At 39.2% G+C, this 19,759-nt stretch overlaps 1 protein-coding gene across 10 annotated transcripts in view; it reads left to right on the top strand.

Moving 5' to 3' along the window:
* The window catches only part of PLPPR1 (phospholipid phosphatase related 1), a 590,773-nt gene that overhangs the window by 544,045 nt on the left and 26,969 nt on the right, over positions 1 to 19,759 (top strand). For all 10 annotated transcript variants that reach the window (XM_027039558.2, XM_053204867.1, XM_053204866.1 and 7 more), the window contains 2 exons: positions 1,322 to 1,510; positions 14,774 to 14,906. In XM_027039558.2, coding sequence (XP_026895359.1) covers positions 1,322 to 1,510; positions 14,774 to 14,906 — 322 coding nt within the window. The remainder of the gene's footprint in view (positions 1 to 1,321; positions 1,511 to 14,773; positions 14,907 to 19,759) is intronic.

Below are 19,759 nucleotides of genomic sequence, written 5' to 3'. Positions count from 1 at the left end.
CACAAACTAGCTTCATGACCTTAGGTTAGTCATTCCAGGGCTATTCCAGCTTTAGATTTTAAGATTCCAGCTTTAGATTTAGAACTTTAGATTTCCTAAACCTTTTCTTCTCCCTCATTGACCCATAGGTACTTCCAAGTAAAAACAATTTTAAGCCATAAACGATGTACAAACATGTCCTCCCAAGTTCTGATTTTATTCCATAATGATTATTTTGATACTTTTTTAAAAAACAACACTTTAAGATATTTTTTCTCCATTTTAGTTTCCCTACTTTGCTGATTCTCAACCTAAGTACATGTTTAGCTTACTTGTTGAATAATTCAGCAGTGGTCAGTTCCCCATTCAGCCTTCTCATCCATGAAATATAAAGGTTTGAGACGGGAATATCTCCAAGAACCCTTTCAGCTTAATTTTCTGTAGTCTCATAACCACAAAAATCTGTTTTCTATCTACCTTTATAACCATCTTATCCTGGTACTTTGGTGTTTCCAAATATGAATGAGACAATGAATGTCGACATTTCTATATTCGCTCAACCTCTCATACCTACGAAAGGCTACATCTAAACCTCAGTGAGTGGGACATTCGTGAGTCAGAATTAAAGGATAATTATGTCCCTTTTTATGTCTAAACCTTAGGAACGATCTGTGTCTATAATAAGATGTTATCAGGAAAATCCTGGATTTACTGGGGGAAAGCATTTTGGAATAAACGTAAAACCTTTTTGGAAAAGGTAACAGCCGTGACTGATACAGGCCGCCTGTACTGTGTTCCTCCCTGCCAATAATGAAGGGTGTGGTTCTGAAAACCTGCCTCAACCTTTCCAGGTTTTAGCTTTCCTGTGCATTGGTTTATTCATTCATGATTTACCTGCCTCTAACATTTTATAATAAGGCAAGTTTATCTCTACTATTTCATGAGCTTTCTCATGAACAGCTCTCACATCTACATCTTGCCAATTCTTATGCCGCTGCCCTTTGACTTTTCCCCTCTGTCCTGAATGGAAATATTACCTTGGCTCCCGTGCTTCCTCTGAGAGGGTGGCAGCAGAAGCTGGGTCTCTCTATAAGCCTTGCTGTGGTCTGCCTTTCAGATGGGAGCCGTTAATTATTTTCTGGGAGGTTTCTAGAACAGATGTTACAAGGCAGACAAGCAAGCACACCCTCCCTGAGCCCAGAGCACGCTGAGCCAGGCACGCACACACTCGCCAATACCAACAGAGGAAAGCTGCTGGGGTGATGGAGGGAGTGTGCACTGAGGGGCAAACGCGGCTCCGAAGACCTGCTAATGTCTCTGTGTGGCCATGCTGTATTTTCAGCTTGTCATCATGGCTGGGACAGTGCTGCTTGCCTACTACTTCGAATGCACTGACACTTTTCAGGTGCATATCCAAGGATTCTTCTGTCAGGACGGAGACTTAATGAAGCCTTACCCGGGGACAGAAGAGGAAAGCTTCATCACCCCTCTGGTGCTCTATTGTGTGCTGGCTGCCACTCCGACTGCTATTGTAAGTACAGAATCGACTCCTTTTTTACTGTCAGATACTAAATAACATTTCCTGTCTGCCTTTTCTCCTCTTTCCTCCCTTCCTGGGCATTCACCAGCAGTCTAACGGGGGAGGAGGGGGGTGCGGGGAACGGGGGTGTCCTGTTTCAGCCAAAACAGTGAATGGAGTTCTGCATAAAAATCTCATGAACATGGGTCTCGTCTTTTATAGGTGGCTTTTGCTTTTTGGTATCTGAATTATACATATATATATACGTATATGTATGTATATATACATACACACACACACACACATTTTTAAAGTATGTGTGAATGGCATAAATTGACAGGCATGATTGGCTAACATGTTAAGAACAGCTACTGTGCTCTTGAAAAAATATGCAGCGAATTGGGTCTATTCAGGAGAGGTCTTGAATGTAGATGCCGGCACTGATGGAAAGAATCGGACCAGAGTGGAATGGAATCCCCTGGGCTTGTGTCTCCTTCTGTTCTGACTGAACTTCCAGGGAGAAACCACCTGACCTGAAGTTTGCTGTCATTCATTCTTGGTGGCTCTGGCCACGTTCACATTATATCACATTCAATTCAGCTGCAACTTTACCCTCCTTCTATTTCATTCTTCTCTCACATGAGGGGGCAAAAAAAAAATGGCCAGACTATGCTCAAGGGAAACCATTTCAAAAGTATAAAATTCACAGACCTGTATCATCTGGTAAATTGATTGAATCCTTAGACACTTTAATTTCAATTTGTAAAATGACTTTGTGTTTTAAATGACTTTGTGTAGCATGTCTGAACATGCTACACAGTCAGATTCTTTGGGATGTAATCTCGGTTATCATTCCCCCCCGCCTTTCTCTTCTAATAGCTGCCTCCCCCAACTCTCTCCCTTCCCCTTTCTTTTGGTAATACTGACTGGCATGCTGAGAAATATACTGACCGCTCAGACGTTCAGTTCAAGTATTGTTTTCTATGCAAGTGATCTGCTTGCTTTAAGGTGAGAAATGGATGGGATTTTGAGAAGAAATAATATGGGTGTAATGAGTCATAGACTTTAAGTTCGTTTTGATCATTGATCCTAGGCTCAACAAACCCTCCCTTAAATGATAAGACCATGCTGTTGCAATTAAGGTCAGGGGTAATAAAACTGTGGTGTATCAGAGTGGTTAAAAACGCAAGCTCTGCAGTCTGACACAGCTGGATTCACATCCTGTCTATGTGACTTTGGGCGAGTCACTCACTCTATTGGCCACCCCACCCCACCCCCCACCGTGAAACATAGGGAGAATATGACTCCCTATTTCATAGAGTTGTCATGAGACTTGAATGAGATGGTTCGTACGAATGACTCGGCACAGCGCCTGGCATGTACTAAGTGTTTAGACGTAGGGGAGCAAAGAGCCTGGCTGGAAACTGTTCTTCATCGTCTTCAGGATCACAGAGCAACTTCCTCTACATAAAGGGAATGAGATTCCACTTGGAAACCCTGGAACCGCAGCTTCATCTAGAATCACATCCTGGTTTCTTTCCGTCTCAGAAGCATATCATGTTCTTGTGTATTCAGACATGACGCTAAGTGATCCGTTGACTTAACTTACTTTCCTCTCTTCTCCCTAGTCCCAGGATATACCATTGCCTAGAATCTCCTGTAATGACTTCTTGGAATTACAGTTTTTGTCATAAAAAAAAAATTAAGTAAAGCAAGGGAGACAGATTATTATTAAAAATTATGGTCAAAAAAATTAGTGAATCAGAAAACAATAGAATAATAAATAAGATCAGGAGCTAATTCTTAGAAAAGTAGAATGTGCAACCCCCTAGATAGTCTAATATAAGAAAGGCAGGAGTAAAAAGAAAAAAAAAGTTAAAACACATACATATAAGGAAAAATACATAAACCTATAGAAGTCTATATGGTATTTTTATTTGAATTGTATTTACAATTCTGTGCCAGTAAGTGCTTGCACCTCAATAAAATTGGTAACATTTTATGAAAAGGTAATTTACTAACAATGCCCTAAAAAGATGTAGAAAATCCGAATAGTGAATAAAGATAGAATAAACTTTTTAAACATGTCTAAAATTTATCTCACAAAATATACTGAGGACACATAGCTATAGTATAAATTCCTTCAAACTTTCAAGGAATGGAAAAGTCATAATTCTATAAAATGTTCCAGGCCCTAAAAATAAACAAAAAGCTTTTTAGTGCACATTACAAAGCAAGAAAATATGGATTTTAAACACTTAGAAAGTGTGCATGCACACCCACAAAAGCACCCCCAATAGCAAAAACAATCTCACTTTCAAATATTGATGCAAGCATATAGAAAAAGATTGATAGATTTGTCTACCTAGAAATGAGCATTTCTAACAAAAGAAAAAGTAAAGACTGCAAAAAGTTTACAGCATATAGGACTCAAATGTAAATATCCTTAATACTTAAGAAAATGAGCTTCCCAAAATAAAAATGGGAAAGGGCAAGAATAGACAATTAACAAAACAATGACTGTGCATGTAAACATTTCTAAACTCATCAATTATCCAAAGAAAAGTAGTTTTTACAAGTACAGCATTTTCCCCTATAAGTTTTCCAAATGTTTTAAAGACAGAGAGCCATGTTGCCGAAGGTGTAGATACTTTCATACAGTTCTAGTTGAAGTATAGACTGCTATTTTCTTTTTAAAGCGTAGCTTGTCAAAGATGTATTAAGAGTTGATAAACTTCAGACTCAGCCAGTAATTCCATTCCCTGAATTTATGTTAAGGAAATGATCAGTTTTATATAAATACAAGGATTTGTGTTTTGGGGATGTTCATTTAGGCAATAGTTTCCGTGAAAAACTTGGAACTAGCTAAATACACAGTACTAGGGGCTTGTATAAATACATTGTGAGGCAGTCGTGTTTTTGAAACACCTTTAGTAGCAATGAAACATGTTTTTGATTTAATGTTAAGATTTTTTTTAAGGGCTAAAAAAATTGTATATACTATTGCGTATAAAATCTTTCTCCCTTTCACAAGAGAATCTGACCATATCTTAATTTTCTGGGTCTATTTCCCTAGACAAAGGAAAAAGGTGGTATGTATCAACTGTGTTGCTAGGCCAAATTAACCCCTGATTGGTGAATTGCATCTGGACTCAGAGAACTATAATTACCCGAGGAGGTGCCATGCTATGACTTCTAAGTGCAATGACTCTGGGACCTTGGAAGCTATGTCTGTGGAGTTGCTACACCATATGCTGACTCCTACAGGGCATGAGGCTTTTAAGCCACAGTGGCTCCTTCATCCTCTGATATGTCTATGATCTCTTGCACCTGAGCTATACTGCTCTGCTGGACCACTGTGAGGACACGTGCTGGAAAGGAGCACGTGATGTTTCCCTGCTGGCGAGCTATGGTTCCTTCCAAGTAGACCAATGCCAAATGTAGCTTGTGGTTGTCTGTGGGTCTGAACATTTAATGACTCCAAGAAGATACCTTGTGTGTATGTTGCAAGTATAATCCCAAAGTTATATATAAAAAGACTAGTAAGAAATAAACTAAACTACTAAATAAACTAAACTAAAAATGTACAGTTATTATCTATGAGTGCTAATGGTACAGTTAATTTTTTTCTTCTCTTTTATACTTTTATATGTTGCTTTCCAAATTCTACATGAATGTATAGTATTTTCAAGTCAAAAGATACATTTTTAAAACATTATATACTCCCGTTCTTCTGGCAAAAATTATGAAAAGGCCAATTTTTAATAAGACTTAAAAATGGCAACTCTAATGAACAAAAACACACATGGCCAAAAACAAAAACGAAAAACAAAAATAGGAAAACAGAACTTTGTGGAGAACTTCCTCCTCTCTCTGGGCAAAAATGATACCTCTTTGCTTTTAAGGTTTTTAGCAGAAACTGTTCCTTTTCCCCAAATGACAAAGTCACAGGGTATGGTAAATAAACAGTGAGCTAAGGACTAAGAACCTAACCTACAGCTCTATTCTAGCTCTCAAGTATGGAACACTTTCCATTTCTTTGCTTCTCTGGGTGAAAAATGTGACCAGTAATGCTAGCAGGTCCCTAAGATACAAGCTGAGGAATATTCCATAAATGATGATTATAAGAATGACATCTTTTAATTTATTATATTCTGTAGTCCTTGCCTAATTATCCTCCCAGCATCCCAGTGAAATAGAAAAGAGACATCCCAAAGAGCATAGAGAAAGGGTGTGGTTCAAATTCCCTTCATTTTTGAGTTGAGAACCTTGAGACTTAGCCAAATTAATTTGCTGAAGTTCCAGCTAGTTCTGTATGTTACTGGACAGATAGCCACCCATTTGGTTCCACTTTTATTTTCCTCCCAAATGAGGGTCACTGCTAGGAGCCAAAACTGATTACAGTTGACAGGTTAATGGCAGAGAGCCCTGTGGCCTCAGAACCCTGCTGACAGTGCTGGGTGTTCCCCTAAGACCTGAAAAAAAGGTCCTCTAAGGTTTCTATCCTTAGAAAACAGAGCTCTTCTGATGTTCAGGAAATTTTTCTGGGAGGAAGGAACTGTGTTCATTTCTTCTGTCCCATTCTAGGGAGGTATGGCTTGTCCGAGAGCAGCCTTTGTTGGGCCACTGGGATCAAGATCCCAAGTGTCAAACTCAGCACAGCCCCTGCTTCTGAGTGCACATCCTTCATTCCCTTCACACTGTAGAGTCCTCCTATCTCAGGTTTCATATGTCAGGAGAGGCAAGAATCCCAGTCATGGCTTTGCCTCCAATAATTGTGTGGCCTCTGGTACATCATGTTCCCTCTATGGGTTGGATTTCTCATCTGTAAATAAAAGGAGGGGTTAGGCTAGTGATCTCCGAGATCTTTCTAGATCTAATATTCCATGAAAGCTTAAAAAAAAAAAAGCATTCTGATTGGAAAGCTCCACAAGTCAGATTCCCAATCCCCAAATCTCACCTTTCTTTCTGGAGTTTGGTTTTATACTCTGTGCCTGGTCAGGTGTTTCACAGAACTGCATAGAGTTTCTGTTGTTTATTCCTCCTTAAATCCATTTCCTGTTTTCACTGGAGTAGAAAAAAGGCAAGATCCCGCTGGGGTGACTTGTGTGACATTAACTAATGGCAATTTTCAAAAAAGTAGCTCAACCTGGACTTGTCCTTGGTTTTCTGTGCCTTCTGAAGCACATTAGCCTTAGAAAAACCTAGCACCTTACACTTCTGTGTGTCTGGACATTAACCATCCCACTCACGACTGCAGGGACACACAAGAAATGCACAAGGGAAAAGACTCTGCCGAGTGTTTGACCTGTCATTTCCTATTTCTCCTTTTGTGCTCTGCTGTCAGAAGAGATCAGCATCATGTTGAGGCGAGGCCACATGGGATAAACTGTACAGGGACAGGCCAGTGCTGTCTCAGATCTTCAGGAAAGGTTAGAGCTTGGGCAATTTATTATGTCCAGAACTGTTTAGCCAAAAGTGGTAGCCCACGCTTCCAAGAGATCTGCAGGGTGCATTCTAACCAGTGTGGAAACCCTGGATGACTACTGCCTCTGGCCTCCTAAATAAACTTGTATGCTCAGAGTTAAGGGCAGGGAGCCTGTTTGGATAAGAGGATTTAACTCAGTGGGGAATCTGATTTACTTTTATTTTACCTCAGTCCCAGTACCACAAGGCATGAGGAAATGGCTATTAAACACTTTCCTTGGCCTCACAACAAAGTGACAGGGGAGTATTTAGTATTGAAGCTGCAGAACATTTGACGCCTAGCCCAAGAGAATGGAAACAGCTCGCAGTTTGCATGCAAGTGTGCACGCACACATACATAAGACTAGTCTAGAATTTCCTAGGAAAAGGAAGAGACAAACACAATTTGATAGAAGGGCACAATTTGGAGGAAATTGTGAATCTTCATTTGGGAGGTTTCCGGACCCTAAGCTCTTGGAGTGAATATAAAAGCCCGAAGCACAGTGTGGAACAGAGTGGGCTCTCACTAAATGCAGGTCTGTTGGCTGACTGGCGTGGGACGCAGCTGCTGAAGCAAAAGAGACATTGTGGGACCTTGCAGTGCCTCATAATCTGCCTCTTCCAGGCTCTGAACAATCTCGTCTGTTGAAGCCCCTTTTAACACTTTATAATTCACATCTTTTTTCCTTTGTATATTATAACGTGACTTCTTTTTTGTTTGTTTTTTACCATGAGTCCTTCATTTTGTTATTGCTGAAGCTAGTGTACTTAGTCTTTACAATTACACTTTTTTCTGGGAAAGGTTTATAGATATACCCATTAATTGTTGTGGATTTTTTTTAAATAAAAAATTCATTTCCCCATCTTCTGTCTATGCTGAATGTGAGTGCTCTCAATTCTTTAACAGATTATTTCTTCTCCTGACATCATCCCAGCGAGCGATTTGCTCACTCTCTTTGAGATGTCCCTTCCAATGATTGGTGATGATTGTGTTAAGGAGCTTTGATAATTTGCTTCTTGAAAAGACCGTTTGCCTAAAAATATATGCTGGTCAATTCAGTTAGTTATCACAATGCATTTTACTTTTTATTGAGAGCAGTGTTTTACCTAACCCACTATAAATTCCAGTTTCTCTTATTTCCACTGTCCAGGAAAAAAGGCATAAGAGACTACTATGCTTTAGAAATATAGCATACCACCTTGTTATACTATAACACGTGTCATATAACATAACATGGTATTTTATAACAAGTGTTAACTGAAGCCTGCCTTCTAAATGGGTAGTTGGGTAGTTGCGTCCCCTGGATTAACACCAGTAGGGAGGCTCCAATCTATAAACACTTATTATCCCAGTTGCTGCACAATTTTCAAAATGCCATCATGCAAATGACCTTAATTCTATTGAAGCTTTGATCTTTAAAAGGCATAGGAAGTGTCTAGGGCTGAATTTCTTACTTACACTTGGATGTAAGAAAGCAGAAAGCTCAAGCTCTTGAACCAACCAGGGCTCAGCATTTGAAAGGATGAGGATGCCTCCGCAGATCTGGGTTGTCGATAGATGGCCCTTGTTGGGGAGGATTAGAGCAGAATGTAAAGACATTGGCAGTCAGGGCTGGCAGCACAATCTGTGCATTTTAAATTTCCTGGGCCACTAAACAAAATCTACTGCAAAAGCATGTCTCCCTTTCTTGGAAATGCTCATGACTATGGAAGCCTCTCAGGAGAATGTTGGGAGCATCTTAAAAATCCCTGGGAGTGAAAGCCCTGAAGCTATTTAGACACTAATATTGGGAAGTATGCAAAGAACCCTCTCTTCTTCCTCAGAGTGTCCTACACAGAAATCCCAGAGAGGGGCCACCAGTCTCTGTTATTCTTCAGGAACCCAAGTGACAGAGATATCAGGCAACATGATGACTCTGAAGTAGGTTGCATCCATTTTGCTTAAGGGTAGATTACTTGGTGAGAGCAGAGTCCCATAGGATTTTAAAAGTGGAGAGTTTAACCAAATGAATTGAGATTGAAGCCCAACTATATGATTTCAGTTTCCCTTAATCAGCCCTCTCTTGTTAGTTCCTGTCGTAAAGGCAAAGATGTTGGAGCTGGAAAAGCACGTTAGAGGTCTTCTTGTTCAACAGATGAGAAACTGAGGCCCAGAGAGGTCAAGCGACTGGTTCAAGATCAAATACCTTGTCAGGGACAGAGCAGAGATAGAATCATACCATGTTTGCTTACTCCAGGACTAGAGACAATGATTTATTTTTATTTTTTTAATGTTTATTTATTTTTGAGAGATAGAGTGCAAGCCGGGATGAGCCAGAGAGAGAGGAAGACACAGAATCTCAGCAGGCTCCAGGCTCCAAGCTGCCAGCACAGAGCCTGACACGGGGCTCGAACTCACGAACCACAAGATCATGATCTGAGCCGAAGTCAGAGACAATGATTCTTTTTAAATCCATCTCAACATTCTGGCCTTAGACAGACCAGGAAGTAAAAACAACAAACATTCCTTGAGTACCTATAGATGCTTTAACATACATTTTTTAATACTGTCAACTATTTGCTGATATAGCTATTACCCTCATATTCAAAATCATAAAAAAAAGAAAGAAAAACTGGGGCTCAGAAAGTTTCAATTATTACTTGCCCCCCAATTACACATCAAAAATGGAGAGAGCTGGGTTTTCAGCTCTACAGCCCACATTCAAGAAACAGCAATGGCTTTGATCTTGCCAAGTACCAGAGCTACAACTAGCATATGTGTGCACCCAAAACATACATTGCAGGAGTTCTAGATGCCCTTTTTAGTGACAACCACATATAACGTGCAGTGAAACCCCCTTACAATATGAGATTGTCATACATCTTCCAGTGACTTTTTTCTGCAAACTGTTTATATTTTGAAATCTGAAAACTGTCCCCTAAATACTGTGTGTTGATATCCTTTATTTGTCACTTACCAGATCTTCTGTGAAACATTGTGAAGAAACGAGGTCTAAGAGATAACACACCCAACTGATGCACCATATTCCAGGATTATTTGTTTATTTCTTTGCCATTTGGGTTTTCATATCTGAAATACAACTTTATCAAGCTAGAACAGTTATCCTCATTACTTAAAGTATACTTACTATTATCTAAATGTCTTATGTCATGTGGGGTTGTAGCTGGCAGAGCTAGGGGATAAGAAATGCACCAATGGAATTCACGTGCAGTTCATTCATTTCCAGATCTAGAGTTTGGCCTTGGTCATTTCTCACCAGAGGGTGTTCTCATTTGCTGTGAGTGATACGATGTTTGTTAGCCAACAATCAGAAAGACCGTAATAGGGCAGCCAGGGACAAGCACATGGTGAGTCCCACATGTCCCATTTACTCTCTGAACAGAGGGGTAGATAGAGGCAGAGTGTGTGTGGCAAAGACACAGATGGGGGAACCCAGCCATTGCCAAAACCAGAGTCCTAAATCTGCCACAATGTACAAAATGGCACTCAATGTGGGCTGGAGGCCTGGCAGGAAAGAAGAGAGACCCCTTCCCTTATCAAGCAGAATTCTCTCTCTCTCTCTCTCTCTCTCTCTCTCTCTCTCTCTCTCTCTCCCTCTCTCCCTCTCTCTCTCTCTCCCCCCCGCCTCCAAGCATAATCAGGCCCTATATGAGATTATGGGACCCAATAAATGGACAAATAGCACCCTGTGTGTGGTCAGTAAAATGCAGAAAAATGCACTTCCTTCAGCCCACTCAGTGGAGTCTGAGAACTGGATTGTTTCTTCAGCAACCTTTATGTCCATCACAGTCTTTACTGACAACCAGAAATATCTTCCTATTTCAGTTATAAAATGACCCCCTTCCTCCCTCACTTTCTTCCTCTCTTCCTTATGTGAATATTTATCATCACTTAATATATTCCAAGCATTGTCTGAACTGGGTATATAAGTTGGTAGATATCCTTGCTCTGACTTCTTTTTCTTTTATGCTTCATACCTCAACGGGAATTTGAATATTGCCAGCCAATAATAACAAACCTTGTACTAATTATTACCTTTGACATGAGAGTCTTAGGATTTACTTGTGGATTTATTTGGGCCCCATACCCTTTTACATGACAAGTTCTGTTTGGTCTGACATGACTTGTAGTGATTTTGTTGAGATTTTTGTGTGGGTATATGGGTATGCACGTGTGTATTTTTAACAAGAATAGGTTGTGTGTAGATGTTTACACACATTTTTTGCCTCCTTTTCCCTCTTGTGTGAGTAGTGGAAAGTTTCACTAAATGGAAAATTTCTAGAACGTGCACATCTCTTTCCTGTAGAGTAAGAATGCTTTGGGCTTCTGAAATGGTTAAGGCAAGCAATGCTTATTTCTTTTCATATTTGTCCTTATGTGTTTATCACCCCCATCCCATTTCCCTCATTTACTTTGTAATCATATGTCATTTAATGACATTACATGATGTATTTATTCAGTTTTTTTGCCCTCCCTACACACACACACACACACACACACACACACACACACACACGCACACGACATCTGTTCACGGCTATGCCTCCAGTGCTAAAACAATTCCTGGCAGAGTGGGTTCTCCCTCTCCAAAACTGTTGAATGCAAAATGAGGATATGATGAATTTAGTTTAGAAGAGATAATTCACTTTGTATTACTTGGTCCACAGTTTTCATTTATTCTTAAGCAATACACCAAGAATTGTGTGTTTTCCAGTCCATATTGTCAATTCCCTGCAGTGTTCATCTTCAGAGAAATAAAGGTCAGAGGTCAGAGTCTATAAGGTCAGATTCTACCTAGAAGTAGGTCCTCTAAAGATTCAATCTTTTGTTTATTCAACAAGTATTAATTGAGCCTACCAGACCTTGTTCTAAGCACCATACAAGGAATGGCACAAGTCCTTCCCATAAGAATATTGTAGTCAAATGAAGTGGGACACACAAACAATAATTGCAGTTAAGTGGGTAGATGTCAAGAGAGAGATCTGTATAACATGTTGTGGGAGCAATGACAAGACAGGGTCTCTCTTTTCCTGAGGGGATCTGGTAAAGGCTTTGGGGAGGGTAGTGACATTTTCACTGGGTCCAGAAGGATAAATAATAGAAATTATTTTTTGTTCTTTATAGTCTACCTCATTACACCTGTGTTCCAAAAGACCTTCCTTAATCTGGTGTGCTTCATTCAACATTGAATAACTATGATGTACCTTACACTGGGCTAAGCCGGGGGATGCCGTAGGGAGGGGATAGTAACGAAGAATACCAGGACATCCCATAACAAAGAACAACAATAATAATATGTAACCATTTCTGATAAGAAATAGAAAAGAGAAACGCAAGGTAAGAAATTCACGTATAACAAGAATGCCTGAGCTAGTCTGTGGAATCAGAGAAAACTCCCTCAAGGAAATACTGTTTCATGTATCCAAGCATGCATGAATCCATCCCCATCTGTTCACTAAGATAAAAAACCAACAATACGCTTCCATCACATACAGTTAAGGACAAACAAAACCCTTTGGCACCTTATTTTAGCAGAGATAGGTCTTACTGGAAAAGAAGGAGGGCTGAGTTCTTAAAGCTATTCAGATATTTGTACATGACAGAGCATCATCTCATTGTTAATTCCAAGGGACATTAGGCACAAAATATTTTTAACTCAGAACAACCATACTTCAACGCCACCTGCCAAAGTGATACATGCCATTGTGTGCCTGTCTGACCCCAAATACTGTCTACTCCTGCCAACTTCCCACCTCCTTCTGACTTGCCTCTAGTGCTATTTCCACAACACCATTCTGTCTTGTACTTTAATAGCATCTGAGTTTTTCAGTATTTAAAACATATTACGCTTAACTTGTTTTGTTTTCTATGTTCTCAATATTAAACACAGATGCAACAAATATTTTTATTGAGTCACTACTTAGTAAAAGTGTAAGCAGTTGAGATGAAGACCATGGAGCCAGGTCTTCTTGGCTTCAGAGCCAGGGTTTGTGACTTACTAGCTCTGACCTTAGACAAATTATTGAATCCCTCTGTGCCTCAGGTGTTACATTTGTACAATCGAGATAACACTTGTGCATGGAATTATGTGTAAAGGCCACATTCTAGTGCTGCCTCCAACACTATGTGTGGCCTAGCACTGAGACCTTTGGTGTCCTAGATCATCAAAGGGAAAATATCTGTAAATGGTTCCAATTTTATAATTTTATAGTTTCATTTCCACACCCTGTGCCATTCATGATGTTGCCACCTTTATCCATCTATTCCATAATGACGGAAGGAATATAAGGAATGGGAATTCTTAACGTATTGATAAAGTTTATCTAACACCATAAGCATGTACATAGCAAAGAAGAACATCTATAGGATCACATTCTTCTGGGAAAATGTTGAAATTGGGATTAGGAAAATAAAAATGGCATGTGATGTGGTGGAAAGTGTGGACTTTAGAATTTAGTTGTCCTGGATACCAATCCCAGTGCCCCCACATGCCAATTGTATGCTATGGGAGGTCCTGAATGTTCTATCTTCCCCAGCAAAGCAAGGGTAATAATACTTATACTAGGAATCTTACAAGCATGAAAAACACTATGATGAAGTGCCTGACACATAGTTTTCAATAGATGATGGTAATTAGCAACTTTTTATTATTTGTTGGTGGTTCTCAGTCTTCACTTGTGGCAGAGTTGGTGACAACTTACCTCATGCTAGTTCCTTATTTTTTTTTTTTGAGAGACAGACAGAGAGAGAGCAAGCCTGAGTGGGGGAGGGGGAGAGGGCGAGGGAGAGAGAGAGTCCCAAGCAGCCTCTACACTCAGCACAGAACCTGATGGGGGACTCAATCTCACAACCATGAGATCATGAACTGAGCCAAAATCAAGACTCACTTAACCAACTGAGACACCCAGCCACCCTCCCCCGTCAGTTCCTTATTTTAAATAAGAATATACTGTGCTGAGTACTACAAGAGTAATCAAGAAACATAGGTTGTGGTCCCTGTTCTCAGAGAGTTTACAGCCTACACAAAGACATTATAATGTATATAGTAATATATATGTATTAGTTCAAGATAACGAGAGAGAGGTACCAAGGTACCAGTTATAAATAGACAGTCAACCAGTAAGAGAAATAAAGCTCAAGCCAATATATTCAAGTAAAGATTTATCAGGTGAATAATGTGTTGCCATGTAACAAGGTAATAATTTATTGTTATGTGTGCTTATAATGCCTTGTTAGGCACATGGGGCTGTCCCAGTCATTTCTCATCATTGCAACTCACACATTCAGTTAAAAAAATCAATCCCAGGGACACCTGGGTGGTTCAGTCGATTGAGCGTCGGGTGCTTGATTTCAGCTCAGGTCATGGTCTCGTAGTTTGAGAGATAATAGTGAGGATCCTGCCTGGGATTCTCTCTCTCTCCCTCACCCTCTGCCCCTCCCCCACTCATGCTTGCCTCCTCTCTGTCTCTCTTTCTATCTCTCAAAATAAATAAATAAACATGAAAAAAATTCAGTCCCAGTGCGAGTGAGCCTTATCATAGTTCCCACTGCAATTCACTATTTCCATTTATGTTTTTATGACCTTAGAATTTAATAATATAGCCTGAAACCTAGCTGAAATTATCAGTTATTGCCACCTCTAATTCTTTTGAAGAATTAAGTACAAATTATGATTTAACTCTCCATCTCTGCAACATGACATCTTTTAAAAGCATTTGGAGCTTCAGAAGTTTTTGTTTTTTAAGGCAACTGGTCTCTTTTGTCAGACAGCTTTCCAACTTGACATTTCTTAAACATTCTTTCTCCAGATTTTTATTGGTGAGATATCCATGTATTTCATAAAGTCAACCAGAGAATCTCTAATTGCCCAGGAGAAAACAATCCTGACCGGAGAATGCTGTTACCTGAACCCCTTACTCCGAAGGATCATAAGATTCATAGGTGAGTATAAAAGCATGCTGAACTGAACCCTCGCCCGCAGGTAAAACCTACTACCCTTACCACAGATGGACACAGTTGATAAAATAAACTAAGCTATGAAAGCATCAACTTTTAAAAGCAACAGTTTCTTTAGGGATTTTCCAGGAAGTACAGAAACCGAGCCTAATCGTAGTGCCATGTCAAATTTTTCATCCTTAAAGTGAAGCAGTACTTATTGTCTTACAAATGATTTCAACTTAGATTTTTTTCCCCCTACACAATATTTATCTGAGATTCCCTCTGGACATATATTTTCATAGTCACCAGCTATTGTCATATACCCTTTAACTAATCAGGGGAGCATGTGGGAGCCTAGCAGGGGACACCAATAAAATGAATTTAGAAATAATCAAATTTCCTGACAAAAATTTCCCATCCAGTATAATTTTGTTATGTGGGGAACTCTACGAAGTATGGGCAATCTAATCCATCAGATTCTGGAAAACAAGGTTGGAAGGCAGAATCCATCTGATTCTGCCTTTCCAAGTTTGGAAAACAAATAGTTTTATTAGCATTCATGATAAGAAATAATTAAGGCATGTTCTATATCTGTCCTTCTAGGACTTTTATAAAAATGTCTGAGGTGGTGTGGATAATGACTATAGATTTGGGGATGAGTGTATATATGGGTATAGGTAGGAATATACCTATATATATTCCTACCTCTGATTAGATCTTCATGGGAGCCAGGATAAAACTCCCGAGTGTGATCATAGCCGGTATTGAAACAAGCTGTGATACTAGTGAGAACCTACAGAACTGACAACTGGGAAAGTGAAGTCCAGAATATGGCATGCTCTAAACTCTTGGTTTTCCTTAATCCTGTTTTTTCCCCGCTGTAGGAAAAAGGGTTGAATTTCCTCAAGTCATAGGCAAATGACCACATTAAAATCAAATATGCAATAACTTCTATGATCAGAGTAGAAATGAGGGACATAGTACAGTGGGAAGTCTAAGAAAATCTAATTTCAAAGAAGCAACCCTTAACATTAAAATAGTCTTCAGCATCTACTGATGGTATTTGCAGAATGACCTGTGGCAGTCTGTAATCAGCTCACTGGGTAATCCCCTAATCAATACAATGTCATCTCTGTCTATGAGTTCACTCATTCCAAACAGTGGTGCCTTTCAAAGATGTTCGGAGTTCGGTCACTTCCCACCAGAGTGGCGAGGTAACAAATCATCGAGGAGAAAACAAAAGGAGAAAAGAGAATATTTATTATCAGTAGAGTGGAGTAGATGCTTTATAAACATTTCATTTAATCCACCCAACACCCAATAAGGTAATTGATAATCCTAATTGTACAAGTGAAGATCTGATATAAAATGGGATGAAGTAACTTTTCCCAAGGAGTATGAGAGTGCCTGTGTATGTATATAGACACATTTACATAATTTGATTCGGAGAAGATTTCATGTTCACTGCCTGATCATATAATGAGAGCAAGTTATTCAAAGCAGAAGGTTATTAGACTATAATTAAGCAGAGATATCTTTATAAAAGTCACTGTTGTTTTTCCTTGGCAAAGATAATTTATACCTATTTGGGATCCACCCCAGCTCGGGCAGAGTCCAAAGAATAGAAATTGTAACTGATATCTGTCATTTATACAGACCTGCCGGTATGCATTGTCAGGGCAAGACTTTGTTCACGGAGGGATGCCAAAAGTCCCCCACCATCCAGGAACGAACCCTGCCGATTGCCAGCGGTGGTACTTGAAATCCCTACTGTAGTCAGTGCATCGAGCTGAGGTGTGGTTTCAGGAGGACAATTAAATAGAAATGTCTCACCCTAGAGGAACATCAAACTCCCATTTCCATAATCAGTGACACTTTAGTCCATTGGGGTCTATCATAAGCTGACAGAGATACTTCTCACAGGGATGCTTGTGTGGGGAGACAGCCAGCAGGTAGCATGTAAACCTCGGAGAATTAGAGGAACAGCATCAAAAGAGAAGAGAGATTTCTGGCTAAGGAAGCACCTGCTCCATTCTTTTCATCATTTGTTTTATGGCACCAGGATCTGCCCAGTTGCTTAAATCAAAAACCTAGAAGTCACATTAAACCAAAGGAGAACTTGTTAGAAATGTACATTCTTAGGCTCCATTCCATACCTACGGAATCAGAAAGTCTGGGGATGGAGCCTGATAATCTGTGTTTCATGATAGGTCATCCAGGTGATTCTGATGCACTCTGAAGTTTGGGAGCCACAGCTTTAAGCCACTGAAATTTCTTGCCCTGTAAGTGGTCTCCCTCCATCTTGTCTTGCTACGTGGCTCTGTGTACCCCAGCCCTGCAAAAATAACATCCACTGACCACTTTGCACGTGTTTCCGGAGCAAAAGTATGACCAGGTCATTTCCCTGCTTAAATTCTTTCAAAGAATCCCTAGCGTGCTTAACAGTGTGATGCTTTGCCCTGGTTCCTGTTCATGTGCTGCTCCTTCTGCCTATTGCCATCCTCTCGCCCTTACAGCTGACAATCCTGCTTGTTCTCCAACACGCAGCTTACATGTTACCTGTTTACCAACCCAGACAGCTCTCTACCTCCTCTCCCCAGCCCCCACTGAGCCTTACACCTGCATCTTTTATAGGCACTTAAAATTTCACTGTAATTATGTAAGACTTTTACTCCTACTAACTTGTGATCCTTCGTAGAGCAGGAACTGTATCTTTTCACTTTTTATCAACAGTATATTGCAAAATGCCTGGCACATAGTAGGTTTTCATTAATTTTTTTTTTTTTGGATAAGTAAAGAACAAAGATTACCTGTGTTAAGACACAGATTTGCCTAAAATTGCTTCCATAAATGCTGGTTCTTAAATATTCATTTACCTGCTGTTTAATTAACTTTATTACCACTCTTCAGCTTAGTCCCAGGAAATTAAAGTACATAAGTTAGGCAGTTTCTAAGAGAAGGTGAGAGAAGTCTGTCCTAACTTCATATAGGAGAGTTGAAGGTGTAGGGAAAGGCTATTTATCTTAAGAAGAGTAACATTTTTTTTTAGTACCTGGATTAATGTTTTTTTATAAGAGGAAAAAACATACTACTTAAAACTCCTTTAAATAGGGATGCTTCCTTTGAAAACAATCAAAGTAAACTAAGGCAGTAATCAAATATACTACAAATGTTATTGTAAAGAGATTAACAGTCTGTTTTTCTGACCTAGTAGCCACCAAAAATGATCAGAAAATGCCAACTGTTTCAGCTAACTCTTCTAATTAAGTTGAAATCCCATGACTTTCTCTTGCCGTTTATGTAATTATTCTAGAGTCCATTACAAATAGTATTTCCCAACAAATACGATCAGCTTCGCATTGCAAAATGACCAGTGAATTAGCAAAATATTTTTAAGCAGAATCATGCTGTATGCTGTCAAAGGTGAGGGAAAAGTTGGAATTCGAATACATTTTTGGCAAGACTAAACTGATATACCCTTTCTGCATAGCAGTTTGATGGTATATTTCAATAATCTTAAAAACAGCTGTCCTTTTTAACCCAAAATTCTACTTCAAATAATTTATCCTATGGAAATGATCACTGCTATAGATTAATTTTTATGGACTAAAATTATTTTTTATAACCTAAATTAGAAATCTCTCAAGATACAATTTTTTCAAAATAATGCTCCCACCATAAGTTGCAACCTCAGAAAATATTATTTTTAAGAATTTTTAATGAAAAGGGAAATATTCATGATATAATTTTATGTGAAAAAGACACTATGAATCTATATTTCAAAATAAGGATACAGTATCATAGGTGTGTATGTGTGTGTTTATTTGTGTGTGGGTATCCCAGAGAAAAAAAGATTGAAGGGAAATACACTAAAAGTTACCTTTGTCACTTCTGAGTGTTAGAAGAATGGTTGAATAATTTTTATCTTTTGCTTTCTATGCTCTAATTTTTAATTTTTATCATCAATATGTATAATTTTAAAATCAGAAAAGAGAGCTAAACATTATTTTTTTAAGGGGCAGGGAGAAGGAGTGGCAAAATAGAGGCTATCCGGAAGGATGGCCATGTCCTTTAACGTGGTCCTCAGTGTAGGAAGCAGAACTGAGCGTGGCACCTTGGCTCTAAGTCTCCCCTAGTCTGGGTGGTGTGGACTTGCACAGCATCCCCTCACTCTACCCCACAGATCCAAATTTAAATTTTCAGTAAGAAAATGGCAAGAATAGTGAAGTCAAAGGGAAAACCTTCAAATGAAGCCATCTCCACCAGTAGACAGATGCAAAGTGTGTTGGCCTTCACAGAGAAGATGGAATTCTTCTGATTCACAGATCCAACAGTAAATTGGTTTTCCCAAAGTTATCATTATAGGAAGGATTCCCAGCCTCCTGAATGTAGGGATGTACCCTCATAAGTGTTCCACCCCTTTCTAAATTGTTGTTTAATTTCTCAAGTTTTGTTTATATGATGTGGGAAGGGTGGAAAAGGATGGCTGAACTAACAAATTTCACCAGCATTTTATAAGAACAGGTGTACCTAAATTAGTAACACGTACTTGGACTTTTCCCTTGCCTCATCATTTTCCTCTCCAGTCCTTTTCTTATACAATCTCTTTGGTATTGCATTAAATTCTACAACAACAACACCCATATTTAAGTTCTCGAAAGAGATAAACCACTGCGTTCTTTTTTCAGGAGCAAAGACAACATAAGGAAGTCACATTTTCCCAAAAATTCATGAAGATAAGTTTAGTTATATCCTTTTCATTTACAAATATACTTGAGTAAAAGTATTCTTGTAAATATCAATTATTAAACAGTAACTTTTTAATTTAATATTGGAAAGTAATGAATAAAAAGCAT

Source organism: Acinonyx jubatus, chromosome D4 (genome assembly GCF_027475565.1).
Source record: "Acinonyx jubatus isolate Ajub_Pintada_27869175 chromosome D4, VMU_Ajub_asm_v1.0, whole genome shotgun sequence".
In the NCBI taxonomy this organism is placed as follows: domain Eukaryota; kingdom Metazoa; phylum Chordata; class Mammalia; order Carnivora; family Felidae; genus Acinonyx; species Acinonyx jubatus.
Note: the sequence above shows the minus strand (reverse complement) of the source record. Positions and strands in the feature narration are given on the sequence as shown.